This window comes from Corvus brachyrhynchos, unplaced genomic scaffold, assembly GCF_000691975.1.
Source record: "Corvus brachyrhynchos isolate BGI_N302 unplaced genomic scaffold, ASM69197v1 scaffold80, whole genome shotgun sequence".
In the NCBI taxonomy this organism is placed as follows: Eukaryota; Metazoa; Chordata; class Aves; order Passeriformes; family Corvidae; genus Corvus; species Corvus brachyrhynchos.
This window is the reverse complement of record NW_008236769.1, coordinates 9,075,460-9,096,882: the sequence shown is the minus strand read 5'-3', so window position 1 is coordinate 9,096,882 and position 21,423 is coordinate 9,075,460. Positions and strand designations below refer to the sequence as shown.

Below are 21,423 nucleotides of genomic sequence, written 5' to 3'. Positions count from 1 at the left end.
ATGCAGCCAAATCTGAGAGGTGACAGGCAGATGGAAATTTCCACAGGAACACATAGGGATGCATGATGAGTTTCATAAGTCACAGATAAGCCACTCTGAAAGCTGTTAGCTTGAAAAAAGTAGAACTGGAATAAAACCAAGTCCTTCAAAGATCTAAGTGAACAACACCCACAACTCCCTACGCTTTTATTAGCAAACCTTTCTATTTAACACATCATGCAAGAGTCATGTTTTCTTTAGTTAAAAAGTTACATTGTTTTAATTTTATTTTTCAATAGGTTAATAAAAAATTAACTTCAAAGATTTGGAGAATTTTCTCAGTTTTGAGATTTAAAATAAATTGCGTAATTTTAGGCTCTAGGTACCTTGCAGTGTGTTGTGTTACTGGATAAGCCAGCTAACTAAACACAGTGCATGTAATGGCACCCCATAACCCCCTTTACAACAGCTCCAATTTGCATCAAATGAAATGCAAAAAATCCTGACATTAATAACACTGCAAACAAACAACTGCAAAGCCACAGCAGCACTCAAAGTAGAACTGAGACATCCTGAACCTTTCCATGACATATCTGAGGAGAATTATAAAACATATTTGTGGTAAGTGTGGAGGCCAATCACATATGAGCACAGCTGGCACTGTGATCAAGTGACACAAGAAGGTGAGAAATAAACAATTATGCTCAGCCCAAGACTGGAAGCCAAAAATGTTTAAGTACCATTCCCACCACATTCTGAAGTGTTTAGACTGGACCACAGCCCCCAAATATCTGTGTGCTCTTTGCCTGGTTTGCCACACCAAAATCTGTGCTTCTTATTACAGCTGTAAATATCTGCAGTAACTCCTCAGGTGTGCCACTACAGCACAAAAACTCTTCTACCATTTTAGTGGCTCTGTGTTAGATGCATCTGGGGGAACAAGTAAATGTAATGTAGTACACTGAAGGCAACTCGGGTTCATACTGAAAAAGTTACTGCAGCTGGAATGGATAATCAGCTGCAGGCATGTGCTGGTTTGGGCTGTGGCAGAGTTAATTTTCTTCACAGCACCTGGTACAGGGCTGTGTTCTGGACTTGTACTGAAAAGGGTGTCGATGATAATACAAGGATGTTTTCATTACTGCTGGGCAGTGCTTACACAGAGTCAAGGCCTTTTCTGCTCCTCAACCCTCGCCACCAGAGAGGAGGCTGGGGGTGCACAAGGAAGTGGAAATGGGCACAGCTGAGACAGCTGACCCCAGCTGACGTGGGGATATTCCAGGCTATACGTCACCATGCTCAGCAATAAACTGGGGGAGAGGCTGGTGCAGGGCCACTGCCCAGGGACAGGCTGGGCACCAGGTGATTGGAGTTGAGCAACTGTTTTCATTTGCACCACTTCTCTTTCTTGGGATTTCTCTCTCTTTGTCCTTTTCCTTTTAATTACAATTTATTATTATTATTTTACTTCCATTATTAAGCTGCTCTTACCTCAATCCACGAGTTTCTTCACCTTAACCCTCCCAATTCCCTTCCCCTCATCCTCCTGGATAGGAAGTGAGCAAGCAGCTGTGTACTGCTTAGTTGATGGCTGGACTTAAACCATGCCAAGGCTATATTAGCCAGTACCATTTATACAAGTCTAACATGACTTTTGGTCAAAAACTCCTCTGACACATGACTGTTTTCCACCCAGTTTCATGAAGTTTTGTTTGTAATACAAAAGTTTCACAAGTTTGTCTTACAATATTTTGTTGGAAAAAATTAACAATATTTCATATTCTTTTGGTACCTAAATGACTCTCATGTGTGTGTCTTCTCCAAACCAATGCCTGGGGCACCATATACACCTGAATTGTCCTTAAGCACTCCCCCAAAGCTTTTTGTCACCAATATAGACAGGCGATTGTGCTAGATGGACTGTCAGCCTGAGTCAGTATGGCTCTGCTGTTAGGTTCTGACACTGCTTCTATTCAGGAAGCAAAAGGAAACATTTTGGCCTGCATTTTTGAGTTTTTGATTAAGGACAGTCATTTTTCATTTCCATTACTTGCATTCTTAGAAACCTTGTCAAACCATATTTTGGGATACACTAAATCCTCTTTTGCTTTTTCACTTGTCCTGAGTAAAGGCTGATTTTAAGTAACTGCATAAAATCACGTGTTCCATCCTTGCAGGGGTGGCACTACCAAAAACTAGAATACAGAGGCACTATACTGTTCAGCATAGTCCTGCAAGCTTACTGTATCTCTGCACATGACAGTTTAGCAGCTGGTAGCCCAGGGATGTGAAAGAAAGCAATGTATTTCAGTGCTGTCTGGGGGCCAGCCAAGTTCTCGTGAAAGGTGGTAAAGCTATGAAAAACACAGCTCTTAATGCAGATCTCAAGAGTCAGGCATTTTGGTAGGTTCTTACTGGGTCACAACAAGTATGAAAGATTACTTCATTTAAAATTTACTATCAATTTACATGTTCTAAGTGCTACTTATTGCTGTGTTAACCCATATTTTTATATATGGCTTTGGACATGTTTACAGTAAGAAGAAATAAGCCCCATGTGCAATGCTTAGATAATCCTTCTAATATGGAAAATCTTTTTCAGTCACTTAAATTTATCATACAGGCAGACACCTATTCCAAAAAGAGAGAAGTGCCTTGCCGGGATTACTGGTAATTAATACAGCTGTAACATGGTTTCAGGCCATGCACAATAAGTTAAAATGTCATGGTTTGTAAGCTTGTAGTCACAATGTAGAACAAACTTACATATTTAAATTTGTATTTAAATCCCCCTGACAACTGGGAAGCTGAAGATGTGTTCAGATGATGTAGTGGGGAATCAGAATTGAGGAACATGAGAAAAATTTAAAGGAATTTCAGGATGTTCACTCCAAAATGTAATGGGAAATGCTCAACCATCTCCCCATTCCCTTATCCTTTTTTATAGAGGCATCCTAGCATGCTACTTCTGTGAAAAATGACAGAAATTCATCACAATGTATGCAATTATATTTGGCCCTAATATGAAAAAAAGTAAACAGAACTTTTCCAGTGCTTCCTCAATTTGTGTGAATGTGCAGAATTTACTGCTTGCTTGATTTGCCACCTGGATTGGAAGCTAAGCAGGCAATTATTGTAAACTAGCACCTGAAAAAGCTACACATCTCTAAACATTTTTCATAGAAAAGTCCTTAGCAAGTTTATACTAAAAATTTACACATCAATTGACACACATTTCATAGCTGATGTTGTGAGAAATAGAAGTTGTTGCCAAGATTAAAATGCACAAGAATCAAATGTAAATGCAAAATCCTATTGCATTTCTTAGAGAGCAAAGCAGTTATTTAAAATACCATTTTTGTATGCAGCTATAAAATTTAATATTCCATCTGAACAATTTATATATAGACATTAGCTAAAAATATGCATTCCTGAGATCTAGTTATGCAACTTTAACAGAGTGGAATTTTTATTTGTAAATATGAGTTTAAAAAGATGCAATTTTAGCATCCTATTACTGTATTTTCCCAGTTTTCTAAGTGTCAATGCTGTTCACCATTTAATGATTCCTTTTTTAAAATTAAAACAGTATTAAGTAGTCTCTGATCTCTGATTTTTCCAGCATTTTCCATATCAAAACTGTACTTAAGTCACAGAATAGCTTTTCCATTACCACAAGCAGCTGTGTTGTACAAACTTCCTAGAAAGAAGCCAAAATCCACATTAAAGGGATTGGTTTTTGCTTTTTGATCAATAGGGTTCTTATTCTTAAAAATCATACTTCCAGTTCTTATTGACTTGTTTGCATCACTTGTTTCCACCCCGTGGTTACAATTTCAGGAAAAAAAAATCATATTCTTTACTGTCCTTTATTTTTTTTAGCTAATGGGGGTTTTCTTGTAAATATTCTCTCTTTCCATCAACTGCCAAGGAGGCCTTCTTAGCACATGCTCACTGGTCCTGAAAATTGATTATCAGAATTTTACACAGTCTTATTATTAATGTCACTGTTCATCATTTTGCCAGAGTATTAATATTTCCCTTTCTCTGTTGGCAATTATTTACCTATTTCACCCTCAGAATGATTTTGCTTTTTACAGCACAAGGCACTGATGGTTCCTAGACATGCTGTGATCAACTGACATTCACGGATCTTTATCACCTTCAGTCATTTCCAGAAGATGTGCTCTCCCTAAATCTAACAGTAAAATTCCAATACTGTGTGATGTGGCCCAAATAATCTGATTCCTGTATGTACTACTTATGTTGATTTGTATAGGATTATCAGTTTCAAGGATCAGGCCAAAGGAAACTCAAGCTCACTCTATGTAAAGTATTTCTGATAAGAAATGTAAGTTTAAGAGGGTATCAGGTTTGCCAGAGAAGACTCAACATATGCACTGAATCCAGATGACCTGGGCTTCCAAATAATGAAAATGCAAGTCAAAGTCAGAGTTGATTCAGGTCATCTGTTGGCTAGGGGATGCAGTTGCTCTATAAGATTTTTCAGGCTCCAAACCAGATCCCTTTGCTCTGTTTTCATCTACATGACCTTCTACCAGAAAAAGGACACACTGCAATACTCATGGGAAAATTTCTCTCATTTTCACACCATCCCTCCCAGCTCTTTAGGCAGCTAAAAGCAAAGTGGCTTGTGACTGAGCAAGGGTGCCTCCTACCATTCCTATTACATTATTGGTTGCTCCACAAGCAAGTCAAATTTAACATATTAGTTCAGCTCTTCATGATGTCTGGATGTTATCAAAACCACCCCCTCCTGACCATGCTGAGGAAAGCTGCTGACAGGTTCTCTACCTGGCAGAGTAAGACAGTGTCATGGTTATAAAATGCCACCCCATTCTAGAAAGGAATTAAGAGCAAAATACTCTTCTACAACCTGCCCTCTCTAATGTCATCTCAGAGAACAGTGCACTGAAAAAACATCTACAAACGCCAATCAAAAGAAAAGAACCCAACATCTGAACAAATATCTGTTCAACACATCAGATTATAGTGCAAAGATAAAGAAAAATGAAATAGGAATAATGGACTAATTAAATCTCACTGCTTAATTTGTTACTGGAAGCCATTCAGGCATGATATGACAAAGCTAAAATTAAGAACCTACATTTGGAGTGCTTTTATGTAAAAAAAAGAAGACATTTGAAATGGAAGATATTTTTTGAAACATTTGAATTCATAAAGTTTGACCTGAACACATATTAGAAATCTATCTACAAGGGCACTGCATAAATTCTAAGTCTCATTTGTATCAATAAAAACATAGCAGCATTTCACCAAGTAGGTTTGTCTCCAGTAAAATGCTTTAAATTCCCTTTGCACTACGGAGAAACTTGAAGTCTTCAGTTAAATTGAAGATTGCCAGTACTGGCAGCTGTCATTCTCTTTAAACACCTATAATTCTCCCCTTGACATTCTCAGGAAACTTCCAACTTAATAAGCTGTTTGTCAGAGACTAGTGTAAGATAAAGGAGAAGCCATTATTCATTAAAAAGAGATACACTTTTATGAAAAGAGAAGCATACATGTGTGCATTTCACCTAAACATTATCCATAAGAATAAAACAATACAATTTTATAAAGCTCTTAGAATAGTTTACAATCAGACAAATTTGAAACAAAGAAACAGAAGATTAAATTAAATTAATAGATGGATCACAAAGTTACAAAGCAAAATTGAGTTATGTGAATAGTTTTCTTGATGAGTGCTCAACACTGCAATGGAATTTCCTTTATTAAATTCCACTTCATAGTGACATGACTCCATATGTGTGTTACAATGGAGAAGCCACAACCAGCATTGTTCCCAACACAGAGACACATTTGCCTCTTTCAATTCATCTCTCTTTAGGCAGAAAGGAATTAATAAAAATTACAAGACTAATTATCTGTATCCAGGCTTAAAGAACAAAGGATTGACCACTGTTTCCACCAGTTTTGCTGAGTTTCCACCAGTTTTTCTGAGTTATTCATGATGCTGGGAGGCCTATACATCACTTGCAGAGAAAAAGGATGCAGGACGTTCTTCAGCCACCAGCACATCTCCACACCACACTAACGGGGAAGGAGGTACTGCACAACACAGAAAACCATGATGTATCCAGGTGACAGATATAGATCTGTCTGAGAAGACACAACTCCGGGCCTTCAATTAACTTATATTGAATTGTTTGATCAAAAGGTTCATAAAGGATTATTCTGCAGGAAAGCCTTATTTTGGCAATGTTTGTAGCATGGTGTTCTTACAAATCCAAACACTAGATCTACAAAGAACACCTGCCACATTTCAGGTCTTAAAAAATAATGTCATGTGCTTACCTGCCCCCATTATGAGCCCTGGTGCAGTGTCCTTGGTGTGCACTGTGCCTGACACATAGGGATTGTCTGCCCACCGGAGATGGAGGTGAAGGTAACAATCAGGCTTGTGGAGGAAGGAGAAGAAAACAGGTTTTAAAAATCACTGCTACCAGTTATGCTCCTACAATAATGAAAGCCCAGACAGGGAGCAGCTTCAGCAATGTATGACTTCATAAAGAAAAAGAATGGCTGTTTCCCATGGAACCAAACCTGGTGAAGACTGAATAGTGTGCCACTGTCTCAAGAAAAAGATTTCCAGACTCAAAGAAGTCAGCATTATTATATAAACCCCACTTCTGACAGAATAATTGCTTAAAAATGTTAACTAACGGCAACAAGTATTGCATGTTTGTTTGTCCCAGTAAACGGTAAAATTATGATTAAAAAAACCTGTTTGGACTTAAATGTCTTTTTTAGTAAAAATGTGGTATGAAAAATAGCATAATGACTTTTGGACACATCATGTCTCCTTGCTAAACAACTTACTGCTTCTTGCCCTTTGTGCAGTGGCACTCAAAGGTCATATTGTTCACAGCAATGTGACCAGGAGCTTTACCAGGAGCTGACAGCACCCCCAGCAGCTGCTGCCACTGCGATTGTTCCACTCATCTCAGATTGATCTGCACCAGGCCCTGCAGGCTGGAACCTTGCTGCACAGTCTTGAACGCTGCAAAAGGGAACCAGCAGCTCCAGCCCTCCACTTCTGCTGTGTGAAGAGGGAGTAAAGCTCTGGCAGTGGCAGAACTACAAGCATTTATTTTGCCCAACGCAGAGCTCTGAGTCCCCAGGAGCAGACAGTCACTCACTGAGAAAAACACACAGTTTTCAGTACAGTCTTGCAAATAACAAAATACTATGGGCACTTGGAACATCTAAACAAACAGAAATAATATCACCTTACAAAAAGAAAGGAATTTTTTATGCAAGTTACTGTGGTATTTATTCTCAAGTAACTGTCAGGTTCCCTTTAACAGGGAACAGAGGGTTAAATTGGTTTAATATGAAACAAAAATATGAAAGATGGAAAGAGAAAAATTATTGTTAATCTCTATTTGACTCACGATGTGCCCCATATATCCAGACACAAATGACTGTTGTCATGATTATTCTGAACTGGGTATTGTGGTTGACACACAAGAAATGTGTCCTCTTTGTGTCAAAGTGATCTCAAATATGAAATGCAGTGCAACAGAAAGCTCTGACTACTCACTCTACACGATGACTGGACTAATAGCCTGTGAAACCACAGCTCATGCAATGCTAGATTTGCCTGCTAGTTTGGCTGGTAAACTCAGCACAAAGCTCCCAGGCCATTGGAAGTACTGCACATCCTACCATACGGATAATGTTTGTACACTTTAGGGTGAGGATGCACCAAAAAGAGCCACTTACAGGTTTGCAGTTGGTCGGTTTGCCGTTCATATCGAAGTCTGGAGGGTTTAGAAAATCCCAGTCACGGCCTTTGTTGTAGGTTATCAGGGTCGTAACTTTCCCATCAATTTTCTGGTTGGCCAAAAAGACTCCTTTTACACCTCTGACCTGAAGCATAGAGAAGAAAAGTTAATATCCAGCACATACACATTTTTTTCACCAAGGATTATCCCTGATTAGCTGCTCTTCTGTGGCTCTGAACTGTGTATCTCAGGTATTTTCTCCTGGAAACTGAAAGGTAAGTGGATGATACCTTAAAAAAAATATGACGAAGGCTAAAAGGTAAGAGGAAAGGGAGAAAGGGGGAAGGCGAGGAAAATTAAAAACTGATTTTTATTTCTAAATGTATTTAAAAAGAACATACAGCTTTCTCCATGTCATAAGGCTAATCAAATTACATGTTTAATACAGCAAAACACAATAGTTTTTACAGAAAAATATAAAAATTATGATAGCATGGCCTTACCATTAAAATTACAGCTCTGCATTTTCTTTAAATATGGACATCTTTAAGATGCTATTCTACAAATGATGTAAGCAATTTTTAACAACCATCTAACTTTTACACTGAAGTTCTGTGCCCATATCATATAAATATCACACAAACAGGTTACAATAACACAATACAATATCATGTCCTTTAAAATAACACTGAATTGGGAAGCACAATTTTCCTTTGCAGGAAATAAATACAGGCAGATCATCTGAGGAAGAAACATTGAGGGCCAAATCACCCTCTCAAGCATCTGAAATGCTTCTATACTCCAGTTAGCCACCCTTCATCTGTTTGAGCTCTGGACAAAAAATAAGAAGAAAAAGATCCTCTTCTCTTGGGCTGTTATTTTTTCAAAAAAATCCGTATTAGAAAATTATTACAACTCAAAGTGTTAATGGGTATAATTTTAGAAGCAAGCTGACAGTAATTATACCTTAATATGTTTAGTTCTAGCCCTAACATTTATGTTATTAACATATTAACATATATTCCACCCAAGGGCATGAGATAAGATCTTCTGTTAAAAGCAAAGGTTTCCTCAAGAGTGCTGTTGTTTCCCTTGCCATCATTTATGAGACTTCCTGAATTTTTGAAAAATTCTGGACAATATATATAAACTGATACACATTTCCAGCACAGTATAGCTTGCACATCTCCTTGGGTCCTGACACTTAATGAAACTGAACTGTCCACTACAAATAAATGCACAAGACAGCCAGCTCTTTGACTGATCAGGAGTATTTGCCTCCTGATAACATGATGCATTTCTGAACTTTTATTTTTCATTTGAAATATTTACTGTTCCCTTCTTTTTCCAACTGCCAGTTATTAACTCCATTTAACATTCATTTAGCTAAAGTCTGCATTGAAGGTAAAAAGAAGGCATCCCTACCAGCAGGCTACAGGTGGGATACTCACTGTTTATAATTATGGGAAGGAACTGATCCAAATCTACAGAGAATAAGAATGTTCTTCTGGTTATGGTAACAGCCTAGAACTTCAAAATATATTTAAGTTTATATAAAAAATTCCATGTAGACATTTAAATGCCCTGCTCTCTCATGAGCTCCCTTCTTCTTAAATCCTATGCGTATGTGGTTGGGTTACTTATCCAGGATGCTGAAAGCTCAGAACAACCTCCAAGTCAAACATACCATAAAAGTCAACTACTTTGCAGTGCAGGTGAGAAAAGGAAAGGACAGGAAGAAATGATGAGCCTGCTTTCTTCACTTTCAAAGCATTTTAATATTGCTGGGGCTTTTTTACCTATTCTACCTTCGAGAGACAGCTCAGCCATGAAAAGTCTGGCACTTCAAATATTTACGTGGGAAGGCAGACTTGGGGTAAAATTTCTGTGCATGTCTTTCTTCCAGTGAACACAATATTAAATATTTAAACAATAATTAGATCAGGGACTGCAACTGAGGTTTCCCTCTTCATTTGCAGACAGCAAAACCAGTGCTGCATCATGAATATTTTTGTTCCTCCTCTCTTTCCCCTCCCCACCTCCTCGTTTAATGAATATTTAATCATTCCATCTATAATCATCAAATGGGAGTCAGGATAAAACTTTTTTCCATTCCCATCTCTAATCTAACCAAGCTCTAGGGTCACTTCTCCTCTCTAGAATATGGGACATAAGTGTTTGAATCTATCAAACATTGAAAGGTTATGAAAACATTTCTTCCAGTGCCTCAGTTAACTTCTCTCACTGCTGCTTTAAAAGATAAAAGCCGACCAGCACTTCACAGCAGTTGTATTTTGAATGAAAGGCATAAACCCTGCTTGAAATAATAAATAGGTTTCAGGCACCTATCTTCAGAGCAAGTTCAGAAAGATCGTATTTGAAGTGGTGCAGTAGCCTAAAATCCAGTAACTAATACAAAATTATGGTGTGCAAAAAATGGCATCTTTAAAACATCCCACCCCCGCTGTAGCATTTTCCATTTCATTTTCCCATGGCCTACACACATCTGACTCCGTAAATACTGGAAATGAAGTGTGTCAAATCTACCTTCTGGATTAGACTGTGATGCCAAGGCACCCAAATTCTTCTGTACATTCTACTCCTTGACTTAGTTCCCTAATCTAAAATTGTGAGGTAAGTATCTTTCTATCAAGAAGGGAAAAGATTCCCATTAACAATAAGTTGCTATGGAAAAGAAGACTTTTCAACATTGTGCAGTGCTCAGTTACTCTGATGAACAGTCCAGCAGCCACTCAAGACAGCTGAACATGAGTAAATTCAAAGCACCTTTCTGTTGATTTTCTTTGAACTTCTTGCTTAGTTCTCAGAGTACCTATTTTCTTAAACAGTTCAGGGGATAGTTGTTCCCCAGTACTCTTAGAAAAGCACTTTGTACCTTATAAACTTATTTTCTGAGATTTTCTGCTGTGACTTATTAATTGCTAATTGTTACATTTCTGATTTTCCATCCCAACAATATTCTGTTTAGCTGGTAGCAAGAAGCACAGTTCAGATGGTCCCACAGTGTTTATTAGCAGCAGTCATTGAAATGCAGAAATTACTGCTGTGTAATACATGTTTGTGACTGAAATTTAAATATCTATAATTTTTTGTTTGGGGAAAAAAGGCATGAAGAAAGTGTATTGCAACTTGTGTAGCTATTATCTACATAAGGAGTCACAGCAGGAACCAATGTAGAAGGATTACATTAGTATGCCTATTCTGCAAATACACCTATGTCAAATTTGTGACTCCTTCACACTGGCAGCACTTGATACAATTTCAGGCACATGCTCCTTGTCACATAATTCAAGGGCATGCTCCTTTTGGACAGCCATTTAGTACTTAACCTTTTTTTTTTTTCCTTCCCTTCTTTAAACAAGTATTTGGAAATTATTCCCTTTTACATGTGCAACATGAGAAGAAATACAATGCAGAAAAAGATAAAGCATATAAAATAAAATTAATACAGACAGGCAGACACCTTTTAAAGAATTTATAGCAGATGTACAAGTAAAAGATGAAGTGGAGTCAGCAGAAGATAATGAAGATGAACAGTACAAATTTTAAGCAGAATGATACACTGGGGGAAAGAGAAATTTTCCACTACTGAGGACTGTCTATGTGCTGCACTGAAGGTTCCCCTTCCCAAGATGGGATACTTGCATTAAAATGCCCCAAAAAAACCCCCCAGATTAGACCAAAAAAAATCCCATCCTTGAGGCCTGGAATATGTGTTTTATTTATTAGCAATTTTATACTGAGTAAACAACCCACACATTATGAGCACTTGATCCCATTCTAGTAAACAAGATAAACACTAATTATTTATGGTGCAAGCTATCTGGAAGCTGACAGTGCTCTCCTATAAAGCAACTCAATTTCAAAAATAGCCTAAAAAATTGAATTGTATGGCTCCATGTGTATTGTCCTTATCATGCTTACATTTCCTTTTTAATGTAACCCTACAAATTGATCTAGCACACAATAAACTAGGATTGCATTATCTAATATGCCCTCAGTAACACTGGGAAATTATGAAACAATCAGTGTAACTGAATAAAGTTAATAATTCTTGTAGACAAAAGGACAGCCAGGGGTAGCATCTCTGTACAACTTATCTGAAATTACATGCTACAGGTGATGCAAGGAGTAGAGATTGCACCTGACTGCCTTTTAGCTTTGCATCCCACAGGGGTGACCAAGAATAAAATGCTGCAAACTAATGCTGTCAATAAATCACCCTGTGGGAACGTGTCTACACACAATGTGTAGCTTCACTCATTAGGAAGCCTCATTTCTAAAAAGGTAGAGTCTAGAAAATAATCACTGGTAATGAGAGACCTTTCTGTTTTACTAGAGCCGTTTAGAAAGAAAAAGCTAAAGAAAGATGGAGGAGATAAAGAGGAAGAAAACACTATCATTTTCCCCCACCAAGAAAAGTCTAATTACAGCCATTTAAGAGCTCTGTCACTGTGTGCCTTGTATCCAGAATTACTACAAGCCTTTGCCAAAGAAGTCTGGTGCACCTTTAAAGTTTTAGGTTTTCTTTAAATTAACACCAAGCAAATTACAGTGTAATGGGACAAACTGAGTCAGACCAAAGTTCTGTCAGTTTAATGTTGTGATAATGGCCAGAAAGAACAGGACCAGAGCAAATGTACACCTTATTACATTGAAATTCATTACATTGAAATTCTGTTCCCTAAACAGGAATGGAATTGATAACAGTCTGTGATACTCTTCCAAAACACTATAGTCTTTTATTTTGCCAAGTGCACTGATGTTAAAATACAAGACAGATTTGTTTACAGGAGAGTTTGTCTCACAAAAGATGCTGCTCGCACAAGACCCATACTGAAAGCAAGTGGATTTGCTGTCCAATATCTAATTTTGTTGGCTCTTTGCCTTTCAGAGCTGACACAACCTAGCACAAGGCTTGCAGGATTACTATTTAAAACCCTACTGGCTAAAAGATGTCCTGCTCTAAGTCAGGAAATGCACCACTGAGTCACCTAGAAGAAAAAAGCTGTGCATAGACAGCTGCATAACTTCTTACTTCAACAATAAATTGTGCTTCCAGCTTCACTTTTCAACATCTTAAAAAAAACCTTAGCAAGTTTTGGATTTGCACATCCATAGAACCCCATCCCAAGAATATAGTTAGAGTACACAACACATTAGTAGGGCAAGAGGGAAACATGTAAGTAGTAACAATGTGCTATAAATAAGACAGAAATCCTAGATTTTTTACATTAAATATAACTGTGAAAATAAATTTGTTTAAAATGAATTATACCCATAATCAAAAAAACCCTCCACACAAAGGAAAAGATAAAGATCTACCTCCAGAATATCTATCAGGACATTCTCTTCTGGCTGCTTTGTGCTCCGGACATTCTCCAGCAAGATGGAGTAGTAAACACCTTGTGGGTCAGACTGGTACAGGTTGTATGTGTCTGTCTGGTACCACTCCTGGACAGCCACAAACACCTGGTTTTCATCTGTACTGATTATCTGTAAATCCTGTATGAAAATAAGATACACAATGATTAATTTTTTACATAATTTCTATTTTACAAACAATAAGTTGTTCAGGATAGTTTAATACTGGGGGGAGGGGAAACATCTGAATGTTAAATAGCAGTAATCTCCCAACATAATACTAATCAGCATGCTGTATCCCACTGCTCCAAGATGGTTTCTCACTGCCTTCTGACTGCAGTGCAAACCAGCTTAGTGGAGAAAAAAATCCTGAATGTGCAATAGCTGGAATCTGCTTTGACTTTATCAGGAAATGACTTCTTGAAAGGAAAAAAAAGGGAAAGGAAAAAAAAAGAAGTGACTGATTTTCCAAGATCTGGATAAGAGTCAAAGGAAGACTGAAACAACATTAACAAAGCTAATCTAAAAAATAATCTATAAGTAATAGAGAAATGAAAATTAGGTAAAAAAATAGCATAGCACAAAGAGGATCAGATATAATTTACAGCATTTCACATAGGAATTAGTACCTATCATGCACACAGCTCATGTGTATTATAGTAGATTATATTAATTTGTCTATCCATGCCTACAGAACCACTTAAATATTCAACAGTAATAACATGAGAATCAACATTCTGCATTCATTTCCCAAGAATTTCAGGCATGGATATTGCTACAGCTTGCTTTCAGTTTTCCCAGCTTCTTCACTCCAAATGCCTCAGACAAAAAAATGCACAGCTGGGGAAAATAATTTAACACTAATACTAAACAGAAGAAATAAATCAGGAAGTAGCAACACTGAACTAAGCTTAGGAAAGAGAATAAAGGGACATGAGTTTGCAATAGGATATGGCAGCACAAAGGCATGTTGGGGCTATGTAAGAAATGACATCAAGTCATGGAGACTGAAAGCTTGTAAACTCTTCTTGGCCTTGGTACTTAACTGGGATACTGTATCCAGTTCTGGTCACCTTATTACTGGAAAAATACTAAGGTATTACAGTGAATATAAAATAAAGCTACCAAAATGTCAAGAAAATATGAATTTGGGGTGAATTGTCTTAAAAAAGAAAAAAAAAGGAAATCAAGAAAACAACTTTGTAGAACTCAAGGAGTCATATAAACCAAATTCATAAGAATCCAGTAAAGACTGAAGAAAGTGTGAGTAACAAAGCAAGACTGAGTACTCATCATGGCAGTCACATTTTAGGCAATATGCACAACGTGACTGTGGCACTTAGATTAAAAAAATGCATGAATAGAAGTAAAATAATGCAATGGAAAGATTTTTAATATGAACAGAGGAGGGTTATTAAATAGTAATAGTTTAGTTAAATTTAAAGTATTTTTGTACATGTGACACATCTCAACACAAAAGAATCCAAGTGAAGCTCCCTATCCATGACAGCTCAATGTTGTTTTCAAAGACTTTCATTTAAACTATGTAGTAAAGTAGATTTTTGTTTAGCATCCCATGAATAGTTCTCTTTTTTTTTTTTGGTACTGAAAAATTACTCCAAAGCAGAGAGTCTGGCAGAATTGCCAGCAAAACACAGCAACTGATCACAATAGGTTCTTTTAAAAGCCTCTTTAATGTACAGAATGTTTCATCTCCTGCCTTAAATCAGGGCAACATGAGGCTTGGTAGCCCACATTATGCCACATGGAAAGTTCACATGCCTATCTGATAATAAGGATGGAAGTGAAGCAGAGTCAAAAGGAATAAAGAAAGAATTATTTTATGTGAAAACTTCTAGAAAATCCTTAATCTCCTGTAAAGCCAGGAGCTTTCTGCAAAATTATCATCTACATTATTACAGTAAAACATTTATACAGTGCCATAGACAAACGCAAAACTCCAGAGAATGTAGGCAAGGCACTTTCCGTGCCTCAATTCTTTCCCACTCCATGCTCTCCATTGTGAGGTGGCAGTGGTTGCATGTGTGGCCCTTGGTGGCAGAGGTGAGAGCTGGGGGACAGGCTCACCTCTGGGTCCCCCATCCCAGGGTGGGGTAGGAGCAGCTGAGCCATAAGAAGCAACATGGAAAGAGCCAAAGTGTGCAGTGCACAAGGACAGGGGGATTAATTTTGGGCAGACTGTAGGGGTCAGGTGAAGGCAAAGGAAAAATCACTTTTCTCTTGGCGGTAACTGTTACTAATAAAGATGTTTGTCTGCTCAGATCGCTGGTTGCCAACTTTGCTGAGGCAAGAGCTTAACAGATTCTGGTCTTAGCAAGTGAAATTACCCTTGTACTGCCTTGAACTTTGTTCCTTCCTTTCAAAATTTATGCTTTCCGATTTCCAGTTCAGCCTTACAGCTATTTTCCTTTCACAGTGATTTCTTTTCCTTCAAGAAACAAAGCAGTCCTTCAGTTATACTACCTTGCAACAGTCCTGTGCAGCACTTCCTGCCCAGGAATCACAGTCTATGGCTGCTTTCCCTGCTTTCTGTTATAATCCTATGGGAAAAGTAATTGACAATGTGAGGAAAACTGCAAATTTCATACCCAGTTCTTCAACTGATCTTTCAAAATCCTGGATGACACAAACTGCTGAAAATCTAGTTAAAACAAAGGTAAATTGTCATGCCACTCTTGTACTATTCCTATACTGAAAGGTGAGTTTAAAAAGAAGAAATTGATTGAAAAATACAGAGGATGGGTTGTCAGTGTGCTAAGTGCATCCCTTCATCCAAGGTACCCACACCTCAAGAGGTGAGAAGCACATGGAAAGGGGACATCACCGAATATTGCTAGACAGAACCTACTGTGTCACCTAAGAGTTAACTAGAAAGGATGTCTGAGAAAAAAAAACACTGATGGAGGGAATGCAAGTTTTTATTGCTTTATCTAATTCATGGACACAGATACAACCTTAGGCTGTAACCTCAGCAGATCCTATAAGGAAAGTGTTTATTCTTTTATGATTTCACGCTTGGACTACTGCAATTGCCTTCTTGGTGGACCTCCTGCTTTCTCTCTCTCCACATTCTGCAAGCTACTCAAAGTGCCACTGATCATCTCATTTTTCTGTAATTATGCTATTCACACACAATCTATTGAAATTCATTTATAAAGACCTTCTTTACTGATCTTAGAGGTCTTCAGGGTTTGGAACATTTCTTATTGTCTCTCTTCAGATTTTTGGTATCTCCAGGCTGCATTCTCATATACATTCAGTACTTACAATCTTGTGGTTTTCTTTCACTTCCATGCTGTAATGAGAGTCCATGCCCTTCCAGATGTCCCAAGGCAGAATCGTTTTCCCAATCTGCCGTGGCAACCACGCTGTTTCCTCTGTGGCATGCTCATTTCTCCATGGACAGCCCTTCTCTCATCTCTACTACTTTACTTTTGCTCTCTCGAGTCTGCCATGCCTGCTCTGCTCTATGTCTGGCTGACCCATGTATCCATGCTCTTGCCATTTTCACGTCTCTCTTTCTCTGTTTTTGCAAATCTCACCAATGTCAGTTGGTATCAGCCATAGACTGTGATTCCCAAATACTAGTATTCTCCCTTTATCTCCTCTTCTTATGTTGTAAGTTTTGCACAGTTGTGAGGTTCTACAAGTTGCATTATCCAAAAACTTTTTTTGAACCTCTAAGCTCCCACGAGATTTCTCTGTTTTGTTTAAGGCGCTTCTTGTGCACGGCATTTTGCAAATTCCTTTGTTACAATGTTTCCTTCATCTTTCCCTCTTCACTGGGAGATGTTACACCACACTAAGCACAGAAATCTGCATATTTATCACTAAAAATCTGTGAAACTACTCATAGGTGCAAGGCAGTGAACCAGCCCATGGAATTAGAATTAAGGACAGCTGGAGATCTGTTGAATCAGAATTACTTTTCTATAAAAAATGCTAAACGAATCCTGATCAAAGAGTTCATATTAAAATTTGGCATGATTAATTTAGGCATCCAGTGACAGGTCATGTCACTCTGCTCTCTCAGGGACTTGTAAGCTTCTATGTTTGTACTACATCAGCAGCAGAAAACATAATTAACAAATAACACAAGGGCAGTGTCAAAGTGATACTGAAAATAATTAGGCATGCACAGAAGGCCAACTCGTACCAAAAAATAAGCACCACTTCAAAGAATTTTTATATCACATGGACAGACATGGTCTGTTAAATAAATGAGTCTGAGGGTGTACACAAGGCATTGAAAGAACTGAGCATGTTCAGCCATGACCTGGTACACAGGCATCCAAGAACTCCTCCAGCAAGTACAGTGACACAATCAAATATTTCTTCTTGAAAACACTCACTGCTTAAGAATTATTTTTTTTTACTTCTAACACAGAGGTAACAACATGATCAGTCTTTCCACAATTACCTGCTTTTAATGTAGTCAAGTCTGTTATCACATAAAGCTGAATGAACACCCAATCAAAAGTCGGTCCAAAAAGCCCAAAGCTATTAAACAGAGTTGGGATATGGGGGAGTTGTGGATAGCAGGAAAGAAGGAAAGAGGTTTAAAGGGGGAAGGGAAGAGAAATGCATTGTTTTCATTGTATACAGTCACATACCATCTACTTTCAGTAACTGACCAGCCTATAAGTCTGTAAATACTTTATAGAATTTTATATTCAAGAAATGCTCAGTACAGTTTACCATATTACTGTGATAAGAAACTCTACAACACAAATAAGTACAATTACCGCCTGAAGGCAGAAGGATATAAAAGATGACAAAGATTGTACAGCCAGACAGTGCTCCTTTGTCTACAATGTGCTGGTGACATAGAAAATATCATTAAGTGAAAATACTGTAGGCCAGTATAATGCTACACAGGCAGGACTGTGGTGCTTCAGTCAATAAGGCAAAAAAAAGAGAACCTCAAAATTCTCAGGTTTTAAATCTTATAATTTTTGGTCGGATGTCAGAATTCTGCCCCTTTGCAATCTTTTAATGCTGTGGTTGAGCAAAATGTTAACATGAAATAAGCAATGTATTAAACAGAGGATGGTGAGGAGTAAATGTATCAGTAGTGGAACAGATGTAAGCACTCAAGGCTCTGTAGTCTCAGTCTTAACCTTCAGATGTACCACATTTATACCCCTGTAATCTCTCAAGCACAATCAAGGTAACTGGATGGCACATATCCCAGAGATAATCCTCCTAATCTTCCTTGCCTGGCCAAGTAAAAAAGTTCAGGGAGAGAAATCAATAACAAGTTGCACTGTGAAGAAAAGAACAGTTCCTTGAATCCTCCTCAGATGGATTTGTACAACCAGCAAGTCAGACAGCTGCTGTAGCTCAGGTTCACTGGCTACTGCGCTGACACTGCCTGGGAAAGGAACACTTCCCCTCCATCAAATGATACTGCTACCTGCATTTCTACTTTGTTCCCTTTTTTCTTTGCTCAACAGCCATTCCAGTGGACTTTCAGAAGAATGGAGTTGCAGCTGCAAACTGCTCTTCTGCCTGGCACAGGGGAACAACCTCAGCCAAAGCCTCTCCAGATGGCGAGGGTGAAGCGGCTTCCCAAGCAGAACAAAGATTACCAGGAGACTAAGAGCCTCACTAAATGAGCTGTCATAGACTCAGTAGTCTGTAGTCCAACCATCAAGCAGCCAAATCCTCTAAGAGAACATCACTGACCAAAGGGCTGCAGGAATCTTCTACCATTTCTGCTGCTAATGGATAGGCCCATTCAAGGATAGTCTTATATCTATTACTGAATGATGCAGACAATTTCAGAGTAAGTGTATGGTTAAAACAGTGATGTGTATTCAGACTGAGGCAAGGAAGAAGTGGGCCTGCTTTGAGGTGACTAGGTGATAATCAAATAAAAAGAATAGATGGATCTGATAAAAGGTATCTTCAGGAGATTCATATTACCATGAATAAACTAGAGACTTCAACATATTTCTAAGGCAATAGGATTTTTATTTCTTTTGGTTTTGTTCGCTCTTCCCCTACACTTCCATTTATGTTGGTTACCTGAAAAATTTTACATTATTGTCTATTTCATAAAATTGAAAATACATACAGAGATTGAAAAAGATGAAAGAAGCTTTTTCCATACCATACCTTTTCAGAACTAAGCATTCTGAATTGCAGTAGGATACAACAGACAACAGAGCTCTCTCATCATTAAGATTTTGTAGGTGGCATGAATGAATTCAGAATCAATCAATGCCTGCCTTGTATCAGTTCTTAAAAGGAGATCATTATCAATGAAGTTTATTTAAGAGAGTTGGGAAGAGGACTCTGAATAATTAAATTATTCCAAATTGCAATAGTAAAATTGCCATAATTTGTAGCATTTTTGTTAGCTTGGTCAACAATTTTGTTAACAATTTCTTTTGCTTAAGGTCTCGGAATGAACTAGTTCCCAGTTTAATTGTTAACCACATTAGAGCATAACTTAAATAACTGAATAAGGACCAGAGCCAATGTACTCCTCCCTCTCTCCCTCTCCATACTGCACTTCTCAAGGCAAGGGCAATGAGAGCTGCAGGAATGTTTGTGCAATACAAATGTGCTGGCAGTCTGGATGGGGCTTCAGCCTGTGCACCCTGGGCAGACTTGCCCTCCCAGCAGTGGCAGCTGAACCTCTGCTCAAGGCTGAAAACAGCCCGAGGGGGATTGCTGGATCCCCCTGGAATACTCCTGAATGCCTAACCAGCCAAGTCAACAAACAAAGACAATCCTGCTGCTCTTGGCTTGATTTTGGTATTCCCTTCCTATGAGTTCCTAACTTCTGATCTAGTTTTAGCAGCACAGAGCAAGCAATCTTGGTAAAGTGGAATACAGTATAAAAAACAGTTCATTTTTAAAACAACAGTTTGAAAATTCCTCTTCTGTTTTGGGGAGCATACAGGCAACCTTTGATATGGTCTCACCAGCCTTTGCTACCACCCCTTCTGGCAGAAGCCAGCACTTGTCAAATGCAGGAGACAGCTGTGTGATTCCATGCAATGTCAGCATCAAACATAGTATTAAAGAAAAAAGAAGAAAGAAGAAAGAAGAAAGGAAAAACAAAAAACAAAAAACAAAAAAGAAGAAAGGAAAAAGAAAAAAGAAAAAAGAAAAAACAAAAAACAAAAAAGAAAAAAAGAAAAAAGAAAAAAAGAAAAAAGAAAAAAGAAAAAAGAAAAAAGAAAAAAAAATTTCTCAACAGCACAGAAGAAAGGTTAAAAAAATTACCTGAATCCTGACGGCCCCCAATGGCTCTGCTGTCTGTACACACAGAGCTATGATGTGTTTCAAAAAGGTGACCTCAATGGCACTGTGGAGCCGGAGCCCAGAAACTTAACAGAGGTAAAACTTGGCTGGAAGCTGCCTTTAGCAGCCTTTCATTGACAAGTAAGGAGGACTCTAGATATGCCCAAAGACACAATATTCTTTTCTAGGTTTCTCTTGGAATACCTAGTTTGTATTTGGAGACAAATACAAACACAAATGCAAATGACATCAATATAAAAAACTGAATAACTTTTTTGTATATTTCCAACCTTTTCATATTGAAAGTAAAATGAGACATCAAAAACATTTTCTAATTATTCAGTCTGAAACTGCTCATTCTGTCTCCATATGCAAAATCATCATGAAAGGCATCTATGCAGCAGAAGAATAACATCTGAAGAGCCCAGCCCTGTTCCCTTAGGCTAGAGGCCGCATTTTGGCACAGCTCTCTTAACGTTTTTAGACACATCCTTGACCAGTCCATAGGATCTTCTGACTTGGCTACAGTTTTACTTCCCTGTATGCAGTCACTGATCAAAAATTCTGTCCAGAGACCACTTGGAAAGAGATTTTTTTTGACACCTCATTTCATGCTTTTGAGAAAAATTAAATATAGCCTATTAGTCATGCTTCATCTCCTGGTTAGGCAGAATCTAATACTTAAAACCCTCTGAAACTCAGATTTTTCAAAAGCTATTGGTTTTAATCAATCTTAAAAAAAATCCTTTGTAAATTTATCCATTCTGTTTATCTCCTACTGCCATAAAAGAAGCAACTCCACAGTAATATGTTCTAGATGTACTTTTAATGTGCCAGTGTCTTTGCTGATATCCTGCTTCTTTGCTAAGTTCTATCAGTAATTTGCTCATATGAGTCTTTTCCCTTCTGTTCAAATTGGACTGGATGATCCATTTCCACTGCACTTGGATGATTCTCACTGAAATACAGCACTGTGAAAAATTTCAGAACTGTGTTCGTATTTACTTCA

At 38.0% G+C, this 21,423-nt stretch overlaps 1 protein-coding gene across 6 annotated transcripts in view; it reads right to left on the bottom strand.

Moving 5' to 3' along the window:
• Positions 1–21,423, bottom strand: part of SORCS2 (sortilin related VPS10 domain containing receptor 2) — a 545,059-nt gene that overhangs the window by 69,543 nt on the left and 454,093 nt on the right. For all 6 annotated transcript variants that reach the window (XM_017727682.1, XM_017727678.1, XM_017727679.1 and 3 more), the window contains exons 9-11: positions 13,098–13,277; positions 7,750–7,896; positions 6,319–6,421 (exon numbers count right to left, since the gene is read on the bottom strand). In XM_017727682.1, the coding sequence (XP_017583171.1) occupies positions 6,319–6,421; positions 7,750–7,896; positions 13,098–13,277 (430 nt within the window). The remainder of the gene's footprint in view (positions 1–6,318; positions 6,422–7,749; positions 7,897–13,097; positions 13,278–21,423) is intronic.